We start from the raw sequence: 19,681 nt of genomic DNA, 5'->3' as shown, positions 1-19,681 counted from the left end.
GCCATCTATGTAAATAGCAAAATATTAAAAAATTATTTAGTCATATTCCTTTTCTATAGCAGACACAATTTTATAATGCACCATCAGCACAAAAATTATTTGAAACTCATGTCTTCGTTACTTTACCAAGATGACAATCACACCGCAGCTATTTGTGTCCTTCTGTACTGGGTGTTTCAAAACTCCTCCTTTTAACTTGACATCCACCTAGTCAGTCTTGTTGATCGCAGTACGCCTCATTTTGAAGAACTCCCTGTGAAAGGGTTATACTATCATGTCCAGGCAGGAAAAGTTAAGAAAATGCAGACTCACGGAAACAAAATTCTGAACTTAAGTACAGCTTTAATGCTGGACGGCAAACAGAAAAATGTTCTGAACTAGAATACAAAATCTGCCCGCTCGGCACGCTGCCAGACAGGCAGGTCATTACCTTATTTTGAATGTTCAATGTCAGCACACACAGTTTGAAAAAAACTCTACTATAAAACATTTTGGAATAACATGTGGCTTAATTTTATGCCACATTCTTTATTTATGGGAAACAAAGACGGTCGAGAGATATCACTTAGACAAAAACTAAAATAGCACTGGCTTTGAGTACTGTATTAAATCATCTACAGTAATCACAATTCACTATTGATATTATTTACACAGTCCCAACGCCAATATGGCTGCACCACCAAAAAACACACAGAATAAAAGAAACTGTAATTCAATGAAAAAAAAAAGGGAAAGTCATATATAATTAAAGAAAAAACAAAAATCAACCATCACATTACAAACACAAGCTGCTGCATCTAAACTGCTAAAGCAAGTTCTTAAGGCCAATGACTGACCCATCTACTATTGGGACACATACAGTTTACTTAATACTGTGATTTAACACAATATTAAGTAATATAATAAACTAACAACCAACTTGTACTTTTTCATGCTAAAATGTAATTACTGAGGCACATTACCATCCCAGCCCACCGATAAGGCCTGGCCTACAAATTTGGAAAACACTGCACAACTATAAAAGTAAATGATAATTTTTTAATTTTAATTTTGGAAAAATAACATTTACCTGAATTTTTGTGCTGCCACTTTGGATTCTTCAAGCTCTCTTTTGTTGCGTGCTGGATCAACAAGGTAAAGACAGCTGTCTGCTTTACTTAGGTACTGTAACAGAAAAGATAATACAATTAATTCTCTAGCCAGTAATTACAGATAAAAATATGTCTTTTATCATGCTTGAGAGGTTTGAATAAAACTAGTTTGATCAGTTATTACAGCTGATTGTTAAAATGAGCCCAGGAAAAGCAGTTATAAAAGATATTATTACATCAATCCCCATCAATCCCTATTACAATAAGTCAAGGTGATTTACAGATTCCATTTGCTATTATCTTATTTGTCCACACAAGATTTACTACAGTCGAATACCGTAAATTTCAGTTTTTAATGGAAAATGATAGGAAACAATTAGCATTACAGTATCCGGTTGTTCAGTGATGACGCGACGGATCCTACTTCCGGGTCTAAAGTAGTCTGCGTTTAATATGGCTTTTGTGTTGTTAACATGTTTAATGTTATGTATTTTCTTCTATTTGATCTCAAAAAGCTCCTAAAACAGTCAGTGATCACTGTTGACCTCCCTCGGCTTTTATTACCGCTAATCATTTATTTAAGCTCAGTTTTTAAAACCTTAGGATGTAACTACAGCCCAGCCCATGCAGCAGTATATGAATGACTAACCTCGTATTGTGGATGGATTATCTCAGTTGTTCTCCTGGCTGAAGTTTGGTCCTTTTACAGCATCCTGCCATGCGATTACATTTGTTCCTGACCACCGAGAACACTCACGGTAACTTTTATCGAGTGGAAAAAAAGTTAGCTTGTTTATATTATGCTAACGTAGCTGTGTCGCTAGCGGTCACGCAGCACATCATTATATACCAGCTAGCCCAACTTCAGTAACCCTACAAACGTCACTGCTGTTTAGTTTTCTGTCTTCATTTATGCTGGAAGTGATAACAGAGCTGTACGTTTTAATTTGTTTCCAAAACCCCGCAGTCAGGACATGCTATATTGTATTTAGATAGAAGCTAGCGAGCTAACTCCCTGCTAACTTCTAACTCCTTTAAATGTCATAAATTCCGTTTTCATGGATGCCTGGATGTTAAACTCAATTGTTACACCTGAGCAGAACGCTGATCATTTTATTAAAGATGAAAGACTTTAGACAGTTTTTCAACTCTCAGTAATGCCATATGATCGTTTGATATATGGACCTGCAGCGGAGTTTAGACCCAGACACGGCTAGTGACGTCAGACTGAACAACCGGATACTGGCATTTGACGCGCAGGACTTCATAGTGGGAGATCAAAGACACCACAAATCTGGGTTTGATGAATCCATTTGTCTCACAAAGTAAAAAAGGTTTCCAGGGATGAAATTTTATGGTACTAACAGTACATAATTTGAAAAACAAAACCCTAATTATTCCATAATATTGCGTTTTTTTTATTCAAAATATGAATTTTCTGGAGGAAAATTTGTGTTAGTACTAACCAGGAACTTCCAGTGAACATTTCCAACGTTCACAAACGAAACAATTGCCTGGTAGTTGTCAAAGTTGACCTGTTAACAAAGCATTAACACAATGTAAAATACAAATATATTTATATTGAAATATGTATATGTATTTATTACCTTTGACAAACAGTGCCTCCTCATCATTTCTCTTTTCCCGAACAGGATGACACCGGCAGTGTAGTGGTTCAGTATGTATACCTTACTGCCCAAATCCAACTTTCCGGCAATTTCATGCAGGGCACACTCTATGATCTTGTACAAAAAAAACATTGAATAATGAAGAGAGGTCAAATTAAACTGCTAATTATGTTACATTTTAGAAAATATGTAATCCATGATTAATTAATAATGTAGTGCTATCAATGTAAGAATTTTACTCTCTAAAGCACTCAAACGCACTTTCATTTTCATTGATTGGCTGACTGATTTTATATGTGATTTTCTCTATCAAAATATAGCTAGTTTATGTCAAACATTACAAAATGAAAGAATATATTGAGCTAACAGTATAATAACAGTAACTCAAATAAACACTATATAAAACCAAAGTACACAGAAGACAAATTATGAAAATACAACAAAGCAGATATCGAGGCAGAAGGTTTATATCAACCGAAGACCACACTGTGGGTGACTCCTGTCAGCCATGAACAGGAGATTGAAGCAACATTTTGTGCTTATTAACGTTTCACATTTTAATAAAAACAGATTTAAAAAACAATATACTCCAATAAATATCAAAGTTACAATATCACAGAACATTATTAAATCCTTTAGTTGTGTTTTCATGGAAAATCTGGATAGCAAAATGTGACTCAAGACTGAAAGTTCGTCTTAGACAATTTCACTTTTTTAAATAATTTGATAGATATTTTTTAATTTTTTACGGCTATTTATTTATTTTAAATTAAAGCAATGCTGGTCATTACGCATGAAAGTTAGCGATCTGGAGTTGTGACTGACAACAGTATAAAACCTTTTAAGATTCAAGTGCATCAGCACAGTAACAAATCCATTTAAGACTAAAGCATGTATAAACAATAGCTCTGTCTATAAAAACATTCCAACTGTGTAACGTGGATGCTAAAATGTGTTGTTGATATGGGAACAGCATTAAGATCAGTGATGTTTTTGCTCTATGAATAGCAATAAACCAAAACAAACACCAGGAAATTAAATTTTTGGTTTGAAAGGTTATGTAACACAGTAATTAAAATACAGCTTCATTTATTTTGTAGTCTGTCTTTTCCACGTACCTCGCCTGTTAACCATTGATGAGGTTCCAGTGATTTCAGCTCGCTGTGGTGAACTATAAAGTTGTTCCCTTTTATTTGTGATGGAATCACAGCAACAACAATTTCGGTTTCCTGTCTTTTCCACAGTGCAGTGACCTATGGGCAACATAAACAGTGTATTTGTATTTGCGGCACAAGAGTAAGTAATGCTTTTGACATTGTCAAAAAAGTACACAAATAACTCCAGATGTACCGCATCTTACAAAATGTACATTTGCATACTGACTCATGGGCATTTATTAGTGGTCTTTGATGAGTCGTTCTTGATCAATGGTCATACCAATTTGCATAGTTATGATGAAGCAACTCACCCCGCAACTGATCATTACTTCAGTTTGCTGGTTTAACTTAGAATGATAATGTTCTCTTTATAATTTGGGGGAAAACTGCAGTAAGATTAGACTGAAGAAGTCACTTGGATGATTGACGAAACTTTTCTCCCACTGAAAAAGCTACGTCCAGATGAATGGAATCAAGTTTTTCAGTTTGACATAAAAAGGATGATTGACAATTCATCAAGACATATAAATGACTATGTGTTATACCATTATAGAGACCTAATACATTTTTTATGACAAGTTAAGTATTTATTGAAAAGTTGTTTGATGTGCACAAGATTGTTACTTTCAAATTTAATTTGTGAATACTAATAACTCAATTTGACATCAGTCTACCTACCACAATCAATAATTAATTAGCTTGGAAAAGCTGTAAAAAGGATGAATAGTTTAAAGGGAACAGAAAAAGTTTTCATCATAACAGAATGCATAAGCCTTAGTTTTGCACAAAAATTTCAAACATAAAAATTCACATTGTAAGCGCCAGACGTCTGCTTTATATTTTTATTTACGATTGAGTTCATGTTTGTTTTATAATTCATAGATTCATTACATAAGTCATCTTTTCAGGATTAATAAATGTGAAAATATATGTGTTTACATAAAGTAATTTTAAGTCACTGTTTTGGGATTGGAACCTAAAAGGGGGTACCTCTCACTAAGTATGTAAGTGCAATAGTAGCATGAAACCCTGTGTGAGTGTGTGAGAGGGAAGGGGAGGAGCATGGACATAGAGGTTAGGAGTCTCACGGTTTTCTGACCGTGTGCACAGCTAGTTATGGATAACTGCTATTTTTTGGAACTTTCATGCTTTTTTAGGAAGGAGTTCATTGTTACATCTTCAGTTTGTAATAAATAAACAGTCTTCAAATCATAATGCAACTGGAAGCATTTCTTTTGGAAACCAGGAACACGCGTCAGCCATAGACTCTCCTTTTTTGAACTTGGTTTATTGGAAATTACCCTACACACATGTTATTCTCATGTAACCCTCTGCATGTTTCCGAACTGTGTCTGAATGACATAGCAGCAACTCTAGTGATCATGATGTTATGACTTTTTGTTGTGATTTCATTGAAGCTAAAGACAGTATAATACACATTGATTTACCTGTAATTTATCCAATGTGTTGCCCTTTTCCTCCTGTACTTTTCTGGAGGTGTTTCGCACATCGCATCGTTCTATATCGTCTGTGCTCTATCATAAATTAAAACACATTACCATTTAAATATTGTTTAATATGTGTGGTGTGCTACTATATTCTAATTCACTGTTTTAAAGTGTAATTTTTGCCTTGCATTTAATATTTTCAAATTGATATAAATCAAAAATACATTACCATAATTAAAACCTTAATATCACAAAAACCATGATCACCTGACTTATGGAAGTTGGAGTTGGATCCTCATTCTGATTTCCTTGTCCTTCACTGTTTGGAAATGGGTCCTTCAACAGTTCTTTGCACGCCCTCTCCAGTTCCTTTGCATTTTTTTCCTCCTTGTCCACAAGATTTATTGTAAATGGTGCTGATTTTTTAGTCTTATTTTTTACATGGTCATAGATTGTTTGAACAATCACATCAGCACATTCCCTGGCAGGAAAGTTGTATATTCCTGAACTTACTGCTGGAATTGCAATAGAACACATTTTGTGCTCCTCGGCCTTTTGCAAAACACTGATTATGGCCTGTCGCAACATTGGTTTTGCTTGTGTGACATCTTTGGCTAATGGTTTGCTTTGCAGACATGGTCCCACTACGTGAATAATTTTTTGGCAAGACAGGTTCCCAGCACTTGTTACAATAGCTTCTCCAGTCCGCAGAGGTCCGTTTTCTGCTATGTAATTATTGCTCTCTTTCTGTATTTTTGTCCCACCACATTCTGAGATCGCCAATGCCAGCCCACCACAATGTTGTAACATGGTATTTGCTGCATTGACAACAGCGTCCACTTGAAACTTGCAGAGATCAGCAATCCACACTGAAATGTTTACATCTTGCGTGAGATGTGCTGACATTATCCTTTTTTGTGTTGCTGCTTGTTCTTCTTCATCCTTGTGAGAAAATTTTAAAAATGAAAAACAAAAAAATTTAAATAACAAAGTAAATATAGAATTCATAACATTATAAAAAATTTAAGAAAGATGAATACAGAGATTGTAATAAACATATTATTCAAGGTCAAGTATAGCTCAACAACAATGTATTTCAAAATTAGATTAGGCAAAACTACTATAGATGCCAGCCATCCTTTCTTTGTATTACCTGCTGTATTAGAAAGCATGAACTAGTGCTATTAGATCCAAATTTTCATTGTTCTCACATAATAACATTAAAATTTAAAAACACACACTCACATATTTATCTCTCTCTCTCTCTCTCTCTCTCTCTCTCTCTCTCTCATTCTCTATGTATATCTATCTATCGATCGATAGATCGATAGATAGATATTAAAATGTCTTGCTTTTTTTTTTTTTAAACAGTATTGAGCAATCAATCCAACAGTTTAAATGCCTTTCATGACCGGACTTTTTCAATCATTTTTACGCGAATACTACTGACTGACATTATTCTTAGAAAAAGAAGTGACTTCTTGACGACCCAATTAACTCGATCTTTTAAGTTGCTCGAAGAACAAAGGAACCAACGAACATAAGTCATGATATGAATCAGTATTATGGCTGGCCTTCAAGATTATCGGATCAAAAATATGAACGATTGTCAACAAGTAATAATCAATGAAGCAAAATATGGATCACTGACTGTGATATGAAAAATTAAAAACATCAGCGGCCACATTTTTTAATGGGTGATGAATTGTAAAATTAAATTTTTTTCATTCATATCGTCATCTGTAGGTTATGAGAATATGAGTACAGAGATACAATATTTATATCTATAGCCAATGATTAAAAACAAAATATATTGTCACTGTTCAGGGATGTAATTTGGCCATTGGTGTTGTTGTTTTCAAGGCTTCTTCGAGGAGCATCCGGGAGAACTACTTTCAAAGTATTTAAATGAAAAGCAAGCTTGCTTTTCTTTTAGAAGGTTCCCTTAATAAATATTTACTAGCAACATCTTTAAAATGATAATTAAGTGTTAGTGTTTACAAAAAAAAATAAAATAAAGTAAAGTAAAATCAGTAATTATAATAATAGTTTCTTTGATACAATTAAATAATTTATATAAATACATATATATATGGTAACGAATGGTAACAAAGAGAGGGAAGGTAGTCAGAACTGAGGGGATTGAACTACCAGAAGGCAACATTGCAGACATAGGGGACAGTTACAAGTACCTGGGGATCCCGCAGGCAAATGGGAACCATGAAGAGGCCGCTAGAAAAGCTGCAACCACCAAGTACCTGCAGAGGGTCAGGCAAGTCCTGAGGAGTCAGCTGAATGGTAAGAACAAGATCCGGGCAGAGTCACGTGGTACGCCCGCCCAAGATGGCAGCTTAAGTTGGAGACGCGCACTCCTCTTCCCCCGAAACCTCGTTAAAAATAGGTCAGAGCCGGTTATTTGTTTTATTTGGGATCTGCCCTGGTAAATTCAGTGGAAGGAGTCAGAAGAATCATTACGTTTTACGCAACGATTCGATTATGCCGCGAGGAAAAACACACAACACTCAGGCTACTTCACTAACTACTATGGCGGAGACACCTGATGGAGTCGATGCCAGGTGTCCTTCCCAAGATGGTGTGGCGGCCGAGCTGACTTCTATAAGATCTCTGCTTGAGCAGGTAGCACAAGACATGACGGCGGTGAAAGGTGGTATCGAGTCTCTCAAGGAAGCTGTGAACAGTTTGGGTGTGAGAGTGGATGAAACAGAGACAAGAATTTCTCGATTGGAGGACGAAGAGGCTAAAGCCAGCTCAATATGTAAGATCTTGAAGATACAGAACCAGCGGCTGCAGGAAAAAGTAACGGCGCTTGAGGGTTCCTCACGGCGCCAGAATATTAGAATATCGGGTATTAGAGAAGGATCCGAAGGCAGTAATATTGAGGATTACGTGAAGAATTTGCTGTCTGAGGCTCTGGACATTGAGATGGGAGATTACTACGAAATAGATAGAATCCATCGAGTGGGGCCAGCTTTTCCGAAGCCCACGGCGGACTCCAGACCGAGACACATTATTGTTCGCTTCCTACGGGATAAAGCCAAGATGTCCGTGCTGGCGGCTGCCAGAAAAAAGGGGCAGATCGTTTGGAAAGGCATGAGAGTTCTTTTTTTCCAGGATTACGCTCAGGAGGTACAAGAAAAACGCAGGAAGTTTGATGAGGTGCGCCGCTTGTTGCAACAGTACAAGATTGGCTATTCTCTTCGTTTTCCGGCTGTTATGACTTTTTCAGTGGATAACCAGTATCATCAGTTTTCCAACCCAGCTGAGGCTAAGCAATTTCTAAGCGGCCTGGATTTGGTTAACATTCCGGGTGATGTAGATTAAGAGGATTTGATAAGCTATGGGTTGGTTTACTTCTGAGGGGGGGGGAGACGTAAGGAGGGACACCATCTGGGAATTTTTTTGAGTGCCACGGACCTGCGATTTTTTTTATGTTTTCATGTTCTTTTGTTTTTTTGTTTGTTTTTTTTTTTTTTTTTTTTTTTTTCTCTCTTCTTTTCTTGTGTTTGGTTTTGTTGTTGGTTTTGATGGTATGGTACCAACTGTCCCGTATAGACCTAATTTTTGGATCATTGAGTTGTCTCATGTTACTGGCTCTAAGAGTTGTTATATGGGTAAATGGGATATTCCTCTGGATAAATTTGTATAATAATTCGGCTCACATGGTGTGATGGAGTTATGTAAAATTGTGTCGTGGAATATAGCGGGTTGTCATAATGTTATTAAAAGGAAGAAAATCCTCACATATCTGAAACAGAAAAAGACTGATATAGCCCTGATTCAGGAGACCCATCTTGATGAGGCCGAATCATTAAAGCTTAAAAGAGACTGGGTGGCGCAAGTTTATTTTAGTGCATTTTCGGCTAGAAAAAGAGGGGTGGTCATATTGATTAGAAGAAACTTGGATTTTCAGGTCTTTAAGCATTATACAGATCAGGAGGGTAGATGGGTGGTTTTGGATGCATGTTTACAGGGGCGGAAAATGACATTGGTCAATATATATGCTCCTAATTCTCCTCAGCCACAATTTTTTCATGAAGTCTGTAACATGGTGCGGACTATAGGTAACACACACATTGTAATTGGGGGAGATTTTAACCGGGTCAGGGATGTCTTATTGGATAAATCTTCTTGTACTGGACTAAGCAAGGACCCAACAAATGCTGCGGTGGACGTGATGTCAGAGGAACTGAGTCTAGTAGATATATGGAGACTTCTTCATCCTCAAGAAAGAGACTATACCTTTTTTTCGCATCCTCACTCAACCTACTCCAGGATAGATTACTTTTTGGTGTCCCGTTCTTTGGCAAGTCAAACTATTGGGTCCTCTATTGGTAACATTGCTATATCGGATCATGCTCCCATTGACCTTGTTCTTACTGACACTGATAATATTAAACCGTCACCTAGGTGGCGCTTGAATAACTCAATATTGAAGAATAAGGGTCATTGCGAATGTATAAGGGAAATGATAAAGGAGTTTTGGTTGTACAATGAGGGCTCTATTGACGACGTTGGAATGACCTGGGATGCTTTTAAGGCCTATTTAAGGGGGCGCCTTATTCAATATTGCTCCTTGATTAAAAAAGCTGAGAGGGATAAGCTGATGAAGTTGGAACAGGATATCAAGGAGCTTGAAAAACAACATATGTTGCTCCCAGAGAGGGACTTATGGAACAAATTAATTAAATTTAAATTTGAGATGAATAGCATATTGGAGAAAAAAGTGGAATATGCAATGTTTTGTCTAAATCAGAAGTACTTTGAACAAGGGGAGAGAACAGGTAAAATGTTGGCACACAGGGTTAAGCAGATAAAATCTAGTAACCTTATACCATCTATTTTTGATCCTAGTAATAATAATAAGTTGACTACTAGTAAAAAAGAAATAAATGATATTTTTACTAAATATTATCAGGAGCTGTACACTTCTAATGGACTGGTGGAGGAACAGAGGCTGTCAGATTTCTTCTCTTCTATTAAAATTCCCAGCCTGTCGGAAGATCAAAGAAGTATATTAGAAGGTAAGATTACATTAATTGAAGTTAAGCAGGCAATCGGCAGCCTTAGAGTGGGTAAATCTCCAGGTAATGATGGATTTCCATCAGATTTTTATAAGGTGTTTGTGGACGAACTAGCTCCAAGATTACTGTCGGTATATCAAGATGCGTTTCAAAGAGGGAGACTACCGTTTAGTATGCGATCGGCAGTGATCACGTTATTACATAAAAAAGGGAAAGACCCACAGCATTGTGGGAATTATCGCCCAATTTCATTAATTAATGTGGATGAAAAAATTATTTCTAAGATATTAGCTTTTAGGCTTGAAAAAGTTCTTCCGTATTTGGTGCATAGGGATCAGGTCGGTTTTGTGAAAAATAGAAGCTCTGCGGATAATCTACGTAGGTTATTGCATATATTCTGGAAGAGCAGGACTAAGCTAGACCCTGTCGTTGCCTTCTCTTTGGACGCAGAGAAAGCTTTTGATAAAGTTGAGTATCCTTTTCTGTTTCATACCTTGAAGAGATTTGGTTTCGGTCCCTTTTTTAGGCAGTGGATTCAGGTGGTATACACAGATCCAATGGCTACAGTTATTACCAATGGGATAATGTCACCCTCATTTTCGTTAAGTCGGGGTACTAGACAAGGTTCACCCTTATCACCTCTCATTTTTGCTCTGTTTTTGGAGCCTTTAGCCATAGCTTTACGTGAATGTAAGAAAATTAGAGGGGTGGATTTGGGTCAAGAAGAACATAAAACTTTTTTGTATGCAGATGATATTTTACTGATTTCAACTAACCCAGAACAGGCCGTTCCTGCAATTTCCTCAATTATTGATTCTTTCTCTGTAATCTCTGGATACACTATAAATTGGTCTAAGTCTGAAGCTATGCCTATTTCTAAATTGTGTCCGCCTGTTATGAGGAGTTCATGGCATTTCAAGTGGAAGCCCGAGGGTCTGACTTATTTGGGGATTAAATTGACCCCTGGTTTAGACAACATAATGAAAGTAAATATTTCCCCAGTGATTCAAAACATCCGTTCGCTGTTGCAGAATTGGGTTAAAATAAATCTGTCCCTTTTGGGCAGAATTAATTTGGTGAAGATGATTATTGCCCCTAAACTTCAGTACTTTCTTCACATGTTACCGATAGCAGTCCCACATAAGTTGCTAAAGCTTTATAATACATGTGTAGAGGGTTTTGTGTGGGCAGGTAAAAAGCCATTGTTCAATCGGTCTAAATTATATGCTGCTAAAGAGAGTGGTGGGTTGGCATTGTCTAAGATGGTCTGGTATCATTACGCTTTCTCCCTCTCTCAGTTAGTTAAGATACATAATTCCTCTACTGATAAGCCATCATGGGTTGGGATTGAGGAAAGTCTTGTGGCCCCTTCGTCTTTAGAGGCCTTCCTTACTCAGAAGGGTAGGCCAGTACCGTTTAAAGATCCAGTACTGTCTTTCATGCAAGAGACCTGGCTTAGAGCTCACCAATATACCAACAGCAGCCCTTATCTCACCGCTAGAGCCTCTATTTGGTATAATAAGAAAGTATTAATAGGGAAGAAACCGGTCTGGTGGGAGGCCTGGGCTAGGACAGGTATTAATCAGATGGGGGACTTATTTGGGCAGACTGGCATGAAATCGTTTGCAGAAATCAGACGAGAATTCAATTTGGATCCAAGGGAAATTTGGAGGTTTTTTCAAATAAGACATTGTATTAAAGCCATTTTGAAAAATAATCTAGACCCTCCATCTAGTGTTCAGAAGATGTTTGCAACCCCTGACAATAACAGAATCAGGGCATCTAAATTTTATGGGAGCTTCAGAGAGGCACATGCTCCCAGTTTGGGGGGACTGAGGCGGTGTTGGGAGAAAGATCTGGGTATCCAGATCTCAGAGGACAGTTGGAAGATGCTGATCTCATCATGGTATGTTTGCTCACCTGAAACACAGTCTCAACTTATCCAGTACAAGTTGCTTCACAGAAACTATTGGACACCCAGTAAATTAGTCAGGTTGAAGCTCGCAGATAAGGACATTTGTTGGAAATGTCAGCAGGAAGTCGGGACTCTAGTTCATATGTTGTATACATGTCGGAAAAATGATTATTTGTGGGATGGGATCATCAACTTGGTGAATGATATTTTTAAACTTAATCTTTCTAAATCTCCAGCTATATGCGTCCTGGGCCTACTACCTGACGATAACATTCTCTCAAAAAAACAGAGATTGTGGATGCGTCTGGCTTTTATAACTGGTTGCAGGGTAATTCTTAGGCATTGGAAGTCATCCAGCCCCTGTTCTTTCAAGGAATGGACCGAACAAATGTCTAGGATGGCATCATATGAACGGGTTATGTATAGAATGAAGGGAAGAGAAGATATTTTTGAGCAGGTCTGGGGTCCCTTTTTGCGGTACATTGACAATGTCTCTTAGACATTATGATAAATGGTCTCTTAGAGGGATATTTCATGTGTCATTGGTATTTTGGTTGTTGTCTTTTTTTTTTTTTTTTTTTTTTTTTTTTTTTTTTTTGCACCAGGGGGTTTTACCCTTATTCGTTTTTGTTTTTGTTGATGTTTTCCAGGAGGCGGTGTATTATTTTGTTTCTCCTGGGTTTTATTTATTTTATTTATTTATTTATTTATGTAATTTTTTTTTTTTTTTTTTTTTTTTTTTTTTTTTTTTTTTTTGTTTGTTAGTGTGTTGTTTGTTTGCTTGTCTTAGTTTGTTTGTTTGTTTAGAAATGGACAGAGAACTGACAGTATGATTATTGCAGTTGTATATTTATTTATTAATGTCTCTGTCCATCCAAAAATATTAATAAAAAAAAAAAAAAAAAAAAAAAAAGAACAAGATCCGGGCCATCAACACGTACGCCCTGCCCGTGATCAGGTACCCTGCTGGGATAATAGGCTGGCCAAAGGAGGAGATAGAAGCCACTGACATAAAGACAAGAAAGCTCCTTACCATGCATGGAGGGTTTCACCCCAAGTCCAGCACCCTGAGGCTGTACGCTAAGCGGAAGGAAGGGGGCCGGGGACTGGTGAGTGTCAGCACCACAGTCCAGGATGAGACAACGAACATCCAAGAATACATTGGGAAGATGGCCCCAACTGACCGAGTGCTCAGTGAATACCTCAGGCAGCAGAAACCCAAGAAAGAGGAGGGAGACGAGGAACCATCACGGAAGGACAGGCCCCTGCACGGTATGTACCACCGGCAGATAGAGGAGGTGGCTGATATCCAGAAATCCTACCAGTGGCTGGACAAAGCTGGACTGAAAGACAGCACAGAGGCACTAATCATGGCAGCACAAGAACAAGCTCTGAGTACAAGATCCATAGAGGCTGGGGTCTATTACACCAGGCAAGACCCCAGGTGCAGGCTGTGTAAAGATGCCCCAGAGACAATCCAGCACATAACAGCAGGGTGCAAGATGCTAGCAGGCAAGACATACATGGAACGCCATAACCAAGTGGCCGGCATAGTGTACAGGAACATCTGTGCCGAGTATAACCTGGAAGTCCCGAGATCAAAATGGGAGATGCCCCCAAGGGTGGTGGAGAATGACCAAGCTAAGATCCTGTGGGACTTCCAGATACAGACGGACAAAATGGTGGTGGCTAACCAACCGGACATAGTGGTGGTAGACAAACAGAAGAAGATGGCCGTAGTGATCGATGTAGCGGTTCCGAATGACAGCAATATCAGGAAGAAGGACCACGAGAAGCTGGAGAAATACCAAGGGCTCAGAGAAGAGCTCGAGAGGATGTGGAGGGTGAAGGTAACGGTGGTCCCCGTGGTAATCGGAGCACTAGGTGCGGTGACTCCCAAGCTAGGCGAGTGGCTCCAGCAGATCCCGGGAACAACATTGGAGATCTCTGTCCAGAAGAGCGCAGTCCTGGGAACAGCTAAGATACTGCGCAGGACCCTCAAGCTCCCAGGCCTCTGGTAGAGGACCCGAGCTTGAAGGATACAAAAAATAAATAAATAAATAACCGCCCGCAGGGGCGTGCTGGGTGTTGTGTATGTATATATCAAACCTGTTTAGTGACAGCTTCAGTCTGCTCTGTGGGCACATCTGAGTGTGGTGGTTCTTCTTGATGATCCTTATAAAAATAATATAATTACTACTTTACATGGAAGAACACAGATTAATTACAGAACACACATGACAATGTATGTCTTTAGCAGAACTTAAATTATTCTTGATCTCTAATACATACATAGGTTTAGACAATATACAGTCTTTGTCTGTGTTTATATGTTACTGCATTTTCCGAACAAAATTTTAAGTGATATAAATGGTCTTCTACAACAGCAATAACTAACAATAATGATAATTATTTCACTAACATCAAGTATTTTATGGGTAGCTGTTGCCATGTGTGGAGTGTACAATATCAAGATTTTCATTAACAAAGTTTTCCTAAAAGCTGTGAAAGACTAATGATGTTTTTAATTAGAAAATGTATTATGGGACTTAACATGGTTATTTGATGTATACAAAACATTTTTAACACATAGATGAGTTATAATTACTGTACATTTATGTATAGTTAACATCGTTATTTACTTTCATAAATATGCATAAAATGAATTAAATCACAGGAGCATAAAGAGAATTACAGTAAGATTACAGTATTTTTTACATAACTAATTGAACAATTGTAAAAAAAAGAAAAGCAAAGTACACATTTAAATTTGATTAGAACACACAACCTTTCTAATAGAAAATGTTTTAGTGACATGCATAGATGATAGAAAAAATGATGATACCTTACCTGTTTGACTCGTTTTCCCATCAGAGGAGTTACATAGAAGCCTTTTCGTTTTCGACTTTTTTTCTTCCACTTCTCGGTCTCCACTCGGTAAGACTGAAAAGTATAATTTTTAAATAATTAACAATACTTTTTAGATCTGATCTTCATGTTTAAAAGATTACAAACATGCAAACCGTCAAGGACATTTACTGTAATCCCAAATTTAGTTACCGTAAAATGCTTAATGCTTCCTGTCTTTTGTTTAATTACAGTTGTTAGTCTAATAATCTCCTATATTTATCACGTCTGAAATGTCATTCTAACCACATGTAATGCATTTGAGAAAATGTTTGTTAATAACACAAAGTCACAATGACAGTACCAAAGACATTTTAGACTAAAGAATGCACAAAAAGAAAAAACATTTCTAATGTGAATATACATTACAGATTTGATAAATTCAAAAACAGCAGTGCGAATGACTGTTGTTGTGTAAAAACTGCACAAAATCTGTCCCAAAATTTAAATTATCCTATTTAAACCTCACCTTCATCCTTTTTTTGCCTACATCGCCATATTCTCGGAGAAGAGCATCATGTTTCCTTTGATATATTTGCACAAAGTCATCTAGTCTAGTGAGACGTATGTTGAAGTTATCCGTGTCTAACTGTCCTGTGATAACCTGGAAGTATCGCTCCAAAAGGTCTTCCAAACTTGCTCTGCAGAATGTTACAGCAATGGACTGGAGAAGCACCAGTGAGCCATCACATATGATCATTACTGGCCTTTTGTTTGCCCTGCTTCCATACATTCGTGTAAGCTCTGTTTGAAATGCTTGTAGAAAATATGTAACAGAGGCAGTGGTATGGTCACATGTTACAAAAGTTGCTGTTGGTAGAGGTGATGATCCCTTGAAGGGATTTCTAACTATCACTTCATACACATAGTACGGATTAGCAGAAGCATTGTCTTTAGAGATAATGCTTCCTGTTGCATCAAAATATACTATGTCGTCTTTGCACCGCTGGTAAAACACTGAAAGTGTTTTTGTGGACCACAGCATTATACCTTTTGGATGCAGGAGCACTCTCTGAAGGACTTCGTTTGGAAGTCCTTGCTGTCTGTCTATTAACATTTGCAGACTGGTCATCTCATTTAAATGAGGTCTCTGTTTTTTTCTGTGGGACAAGGCAATATTTTTCAACACATCTTTAGATGGAGCCTCATCCCGACACCCTGCTTGGAAAGCTTTTTCTGGTATTAGATTTAGAGAATCCAGATAAAGACTTCTTGGCAATTTGGTTTCAAGTTTTTCTGCTAAAACATCTCTGGACTGTCCACGCACAGGTCTTGTTTTTATTTCCTTTGTGTTGTGGCACACCTCACCTCCTTGGAAAAGCACATCAGCCTTCAGGGTTTTTTCATCTTTAACCTCCACTTTCACAGTCACTGGACAATCCTTAAAACGGCAGTATCCCGTACATGAGAATACAGCCGTCTTAGAATGTGACTGACTGGTCTTGATGGTATGCCTCTTAAATCCAAAACTGCAAAATGGGTGTACTGACTTAATGCCAGTGGCTACAACATTAGTCCACTGCATACTTTTGAAAAGCCTCCCTTTCTGTGTTTTTTTTATGTCTTGCCAGTCTTTCTGATCAATGAAAAAAAAGCATGGCTGCTGTGGCAAAGAGCATTTGTAGAATTCCTCTTCAGCATTACTACTGTCACTTGTGTTTGATGAATTTCTACTCCAGTCCTATAATGCATCAGAAAGACTTTATTAAAAATAGGTGATGTAATTTCATGACAGAAATGTTATGTGGAAAATACTTTACCTTTTCGAGGGATGTAGACGATTGTGATGGAGACACACTGGGTTGTTTCAATTCAGGAGAAATGTTTTGGACAATGCCATTGTCATCACTCTCCTCCACAACATCCTTTGAATATCATTTTATTTGTCAAACAAAGAAATAACTTTTAAATAGAGACATTGTTTTCATAGAGTAAAAGTAGTTATAATTAATGTAATAAATAATTCCAACCTGTTTGAGCAAATGGAGAGATTCATTTCCTTCCATTGCAGATGGACACATCTCCAATGTTTCGTCGCCAGTGTTTCCTTCATCCTGAGTGTGAAATAATTATTAACTCATGAGTATAGTAAGGTAAAACAAGAACTACATGTTTTATTTTAAAAGGTTTAGCATAGAGCTTACTCTATATTACAAATTTAATAGATGTTTATATAACCTATGCAAAAAGGCATGGAAACTGTCTAATAGAAATGTGAAATCAACTACTCTGTATTGCATGTTGTCACAGCAAGTTCTTTAGTAGAGTAAAGAAGCAATGTTTGTTGAACACCACAGTGTTGTGAAGCCTTATATATATTTATATGGCTTTTATATGAAAATATTGTATTCTGCAGTGTGGACATAATACAAGTAATTTACTTACTTTATGTTAATGAGAGTGTGGGGGGTGAGTTGGAGGGCAGGGTGGGCTGCTTTTAACCATGTAAAGCACTTTGTGCTACATCTTTGTATGAAAAGTGCTTTATAAATAAAGATTGATTGATTGATACACACACACACACACACACACACACACACACAGATGATAAATGGACTGATTTATATATATTGCTTTTCTGCTCAACCAGAGTACTCAAAGCTCTCTGAGTCAGTGTCGTGTCGTCCCTCAAGCTGTGTGTTTCCTTGTGTGCCTCTCTGCAAAGTGTGAGTTTATATTTTCCAAGTTTAGTTTAGTATGCTCATTTTCTGTGACCAACAAATAAAGCTGTGATTTTGATTTGCCCTTCAAAAAACAACGGTTTATGTTTTTTGTGCCTCCATCCATTAATGCAATATGTCTCATGTTAGGTGTTATTATTAACCACTAATAATAATGGATTGGATTTATATAGCGCTTTTCAAGGCACCCAAAGCGCTTTACAATGCCACTATTCATTCACTCTCACATTCACACACTGGTGGAGGCAAGCTACGGTTGTAGCCACAGCTGCCCTGGGGCAGACTGACAGAAGTGAGGCTGCCATATTGCGCCATCGGCCCCTCTGGCCAACACCAGTAGGCGGTAGGGTAAAGTGTCTTGCCCAAGGACACAACGACCAGGACAGAGAGCCCGGGGATCGAACCGGCGACCTTCCGGTTACAGATACGCTTCCCAACCCCCTGAGCCACGGTCGCCCCACTACACTATGGACTTACCACTACACTACAATTTATAGAAAACAATACATTCATGTGTAAATGATTGTTTAACCATGTAATCTAAACATTAATATAATTTAAAAAAATGCAACTTTTGAATTCATAACAATATATGTAACATCAAAGAAATCATGTAATTTTGTTTTGAAATACGTACCAAAGCAGATGAGTTCTCTGCGGAGGTCCCACTATCACCTTCAACATCGATATTTTTTGGTTTGTGTATGACTTCCATGGTTCTCTGTTTAATACACATGTAGTAATTACATTTTCATCTATCTGTAATGTAAAACCGTATCCTTCCACCTTGTTATACTTAGGTGTGCCTGTGCAAGGCCCAATTTTTATTATTCATCCACTGTTCTTCATGTCTAAACAAACTTCTGTTGCTCACTCAACTTTTGCTCTGTAATTAATTCAGAGCTTAAAAAATGTTTGCCACTCTCCTTGATAAATACTAAGTCCAGAGTAGTATTCAGACTCTAAACATAGATATCATAGAGTGCTTACCTTTTGGTAGTGCAGAGCAACATGATTAAGTTTTTTACGATTTGTATAATTGTTTGGCACTCCCAAGTCTTTGCACACGTTACTCCAGAATGCGTCTCCTCGGTGAACACTGTGTTTCTTTCTGTTTTGTCTTTCGGAGAAAGTCTCAATGCATTTTAGTATATATTCATGTTTCAAACGAATTTTCCGTGTCTGTAAATGCAAGTAAAAAACAATTAAATAAAATAGAGAGAACTATACAACTATAAAATTATATTTCAATTTTTTTACACAATATAACTTCTAAATATTGTTTAAGGATAAAACTTGCCTTTCCAAAGGATGAAAATGTGGAGGTTCTGTAACACAAATAAGAAATTAAAAAACAAAGGCTTCAATGTATTTGCCAAACAATAACATTTTCAGTTTTTGTCATGCACTTGTTATATTTACATATTTCCTGTATTACTCGAAATGACCTATTTAAAACCACTGGGGTGAGCGAAATGGTCTCGGATGGAAACAGACTAATCATATTATTGTTAACGCACCATTACAGTCAAAGATATGGACAAAGCAACAGTCTTATGATTTGTGTTTCGGGTTCAAGGAAATAAGCCTACATAGGAAAAGTTATTAAATTATGTATTAATATCAAATTTATTTCTAACAAAGTTGTTTAAAAGTGGTTGTTTGTTTATAGGAGCTACCGAGAGCATCACGTGGTCATACCACATCTATTACGTAATGTGTCCCTACCTAAATACATAGTACTTAAAAACACGTTAAAACCAAATTTAACTTAGAAAACAGTAATAGGAAGCAAATAACATATGAAGCAAA

General features: G+C 37.3%; 2 protein-coding genes across 2 annotated transcripts; both read right to left on the bottom strand.

The window, feature by feature from the left end:
* Positions 1-1,065: 1,065 nt before the first annotated feature.
* Positions 1,066-15,501, bottom strand: LOC146620833 (uncharacterized). The gene is made up of 8 exons (XM_085367717.1): positions 15,493-15,501; positions 15,132-15,224; positions 14,391-14,456; positions 5,325-5,411; positions 3,838-3,972; positions 2,780-2,833; positions 2,558-2,626; positions 1,066-1,164 (listed from the first exon to the last, which is right to left on the bottom strand). The coding sequence occupies exons 1-8, from the start codon at positions 15,499-15,501 to the stop codon at positions 1,066-1,068; spliced, it is 612 nt and encodes a 203-aa protein (XP_085223843.1).
* A 141-nt stretch (positions 15,502-15,642) lies between these two features.
* LOC146620832 (uncharacterized) lies at positions 15,643-16,713 on the bottom strand. The gene has a single exon (XM_085367716.1). It carries the CDS (start codon positions 16,711-16,713, stop codon positions 15,643-15,645), a length of 1,071 nt encoding a protein of 356 aa, XP_085223842.1.
* Between the last annotated feature and the right edge of the window lie 2,968 nt (positions 16,714-19,681).

Source organism: Diplotaxodon limnothrissa, linkage group LG12 (assembly GCF_057381915.1).
Source record: "Diplotaxodon limnothrissa isolate DT_005_m linkage group LG12, D_limnothrissa_male_GT1.1, whole genome shotgun sequence".
In the NCBI taxonomy this organism is placed as follows: Eukaryota; Metazoa; Chordata; class Actinopteri; order Cichliformes; family Cichlidae; genus Diplotaxodon; species Diplotaxodon limnothrissa.
Note: the sequence above shows the minus strand (reverse complement) of the source record. Positions and strands in the feature narration are given on the sequence as shown.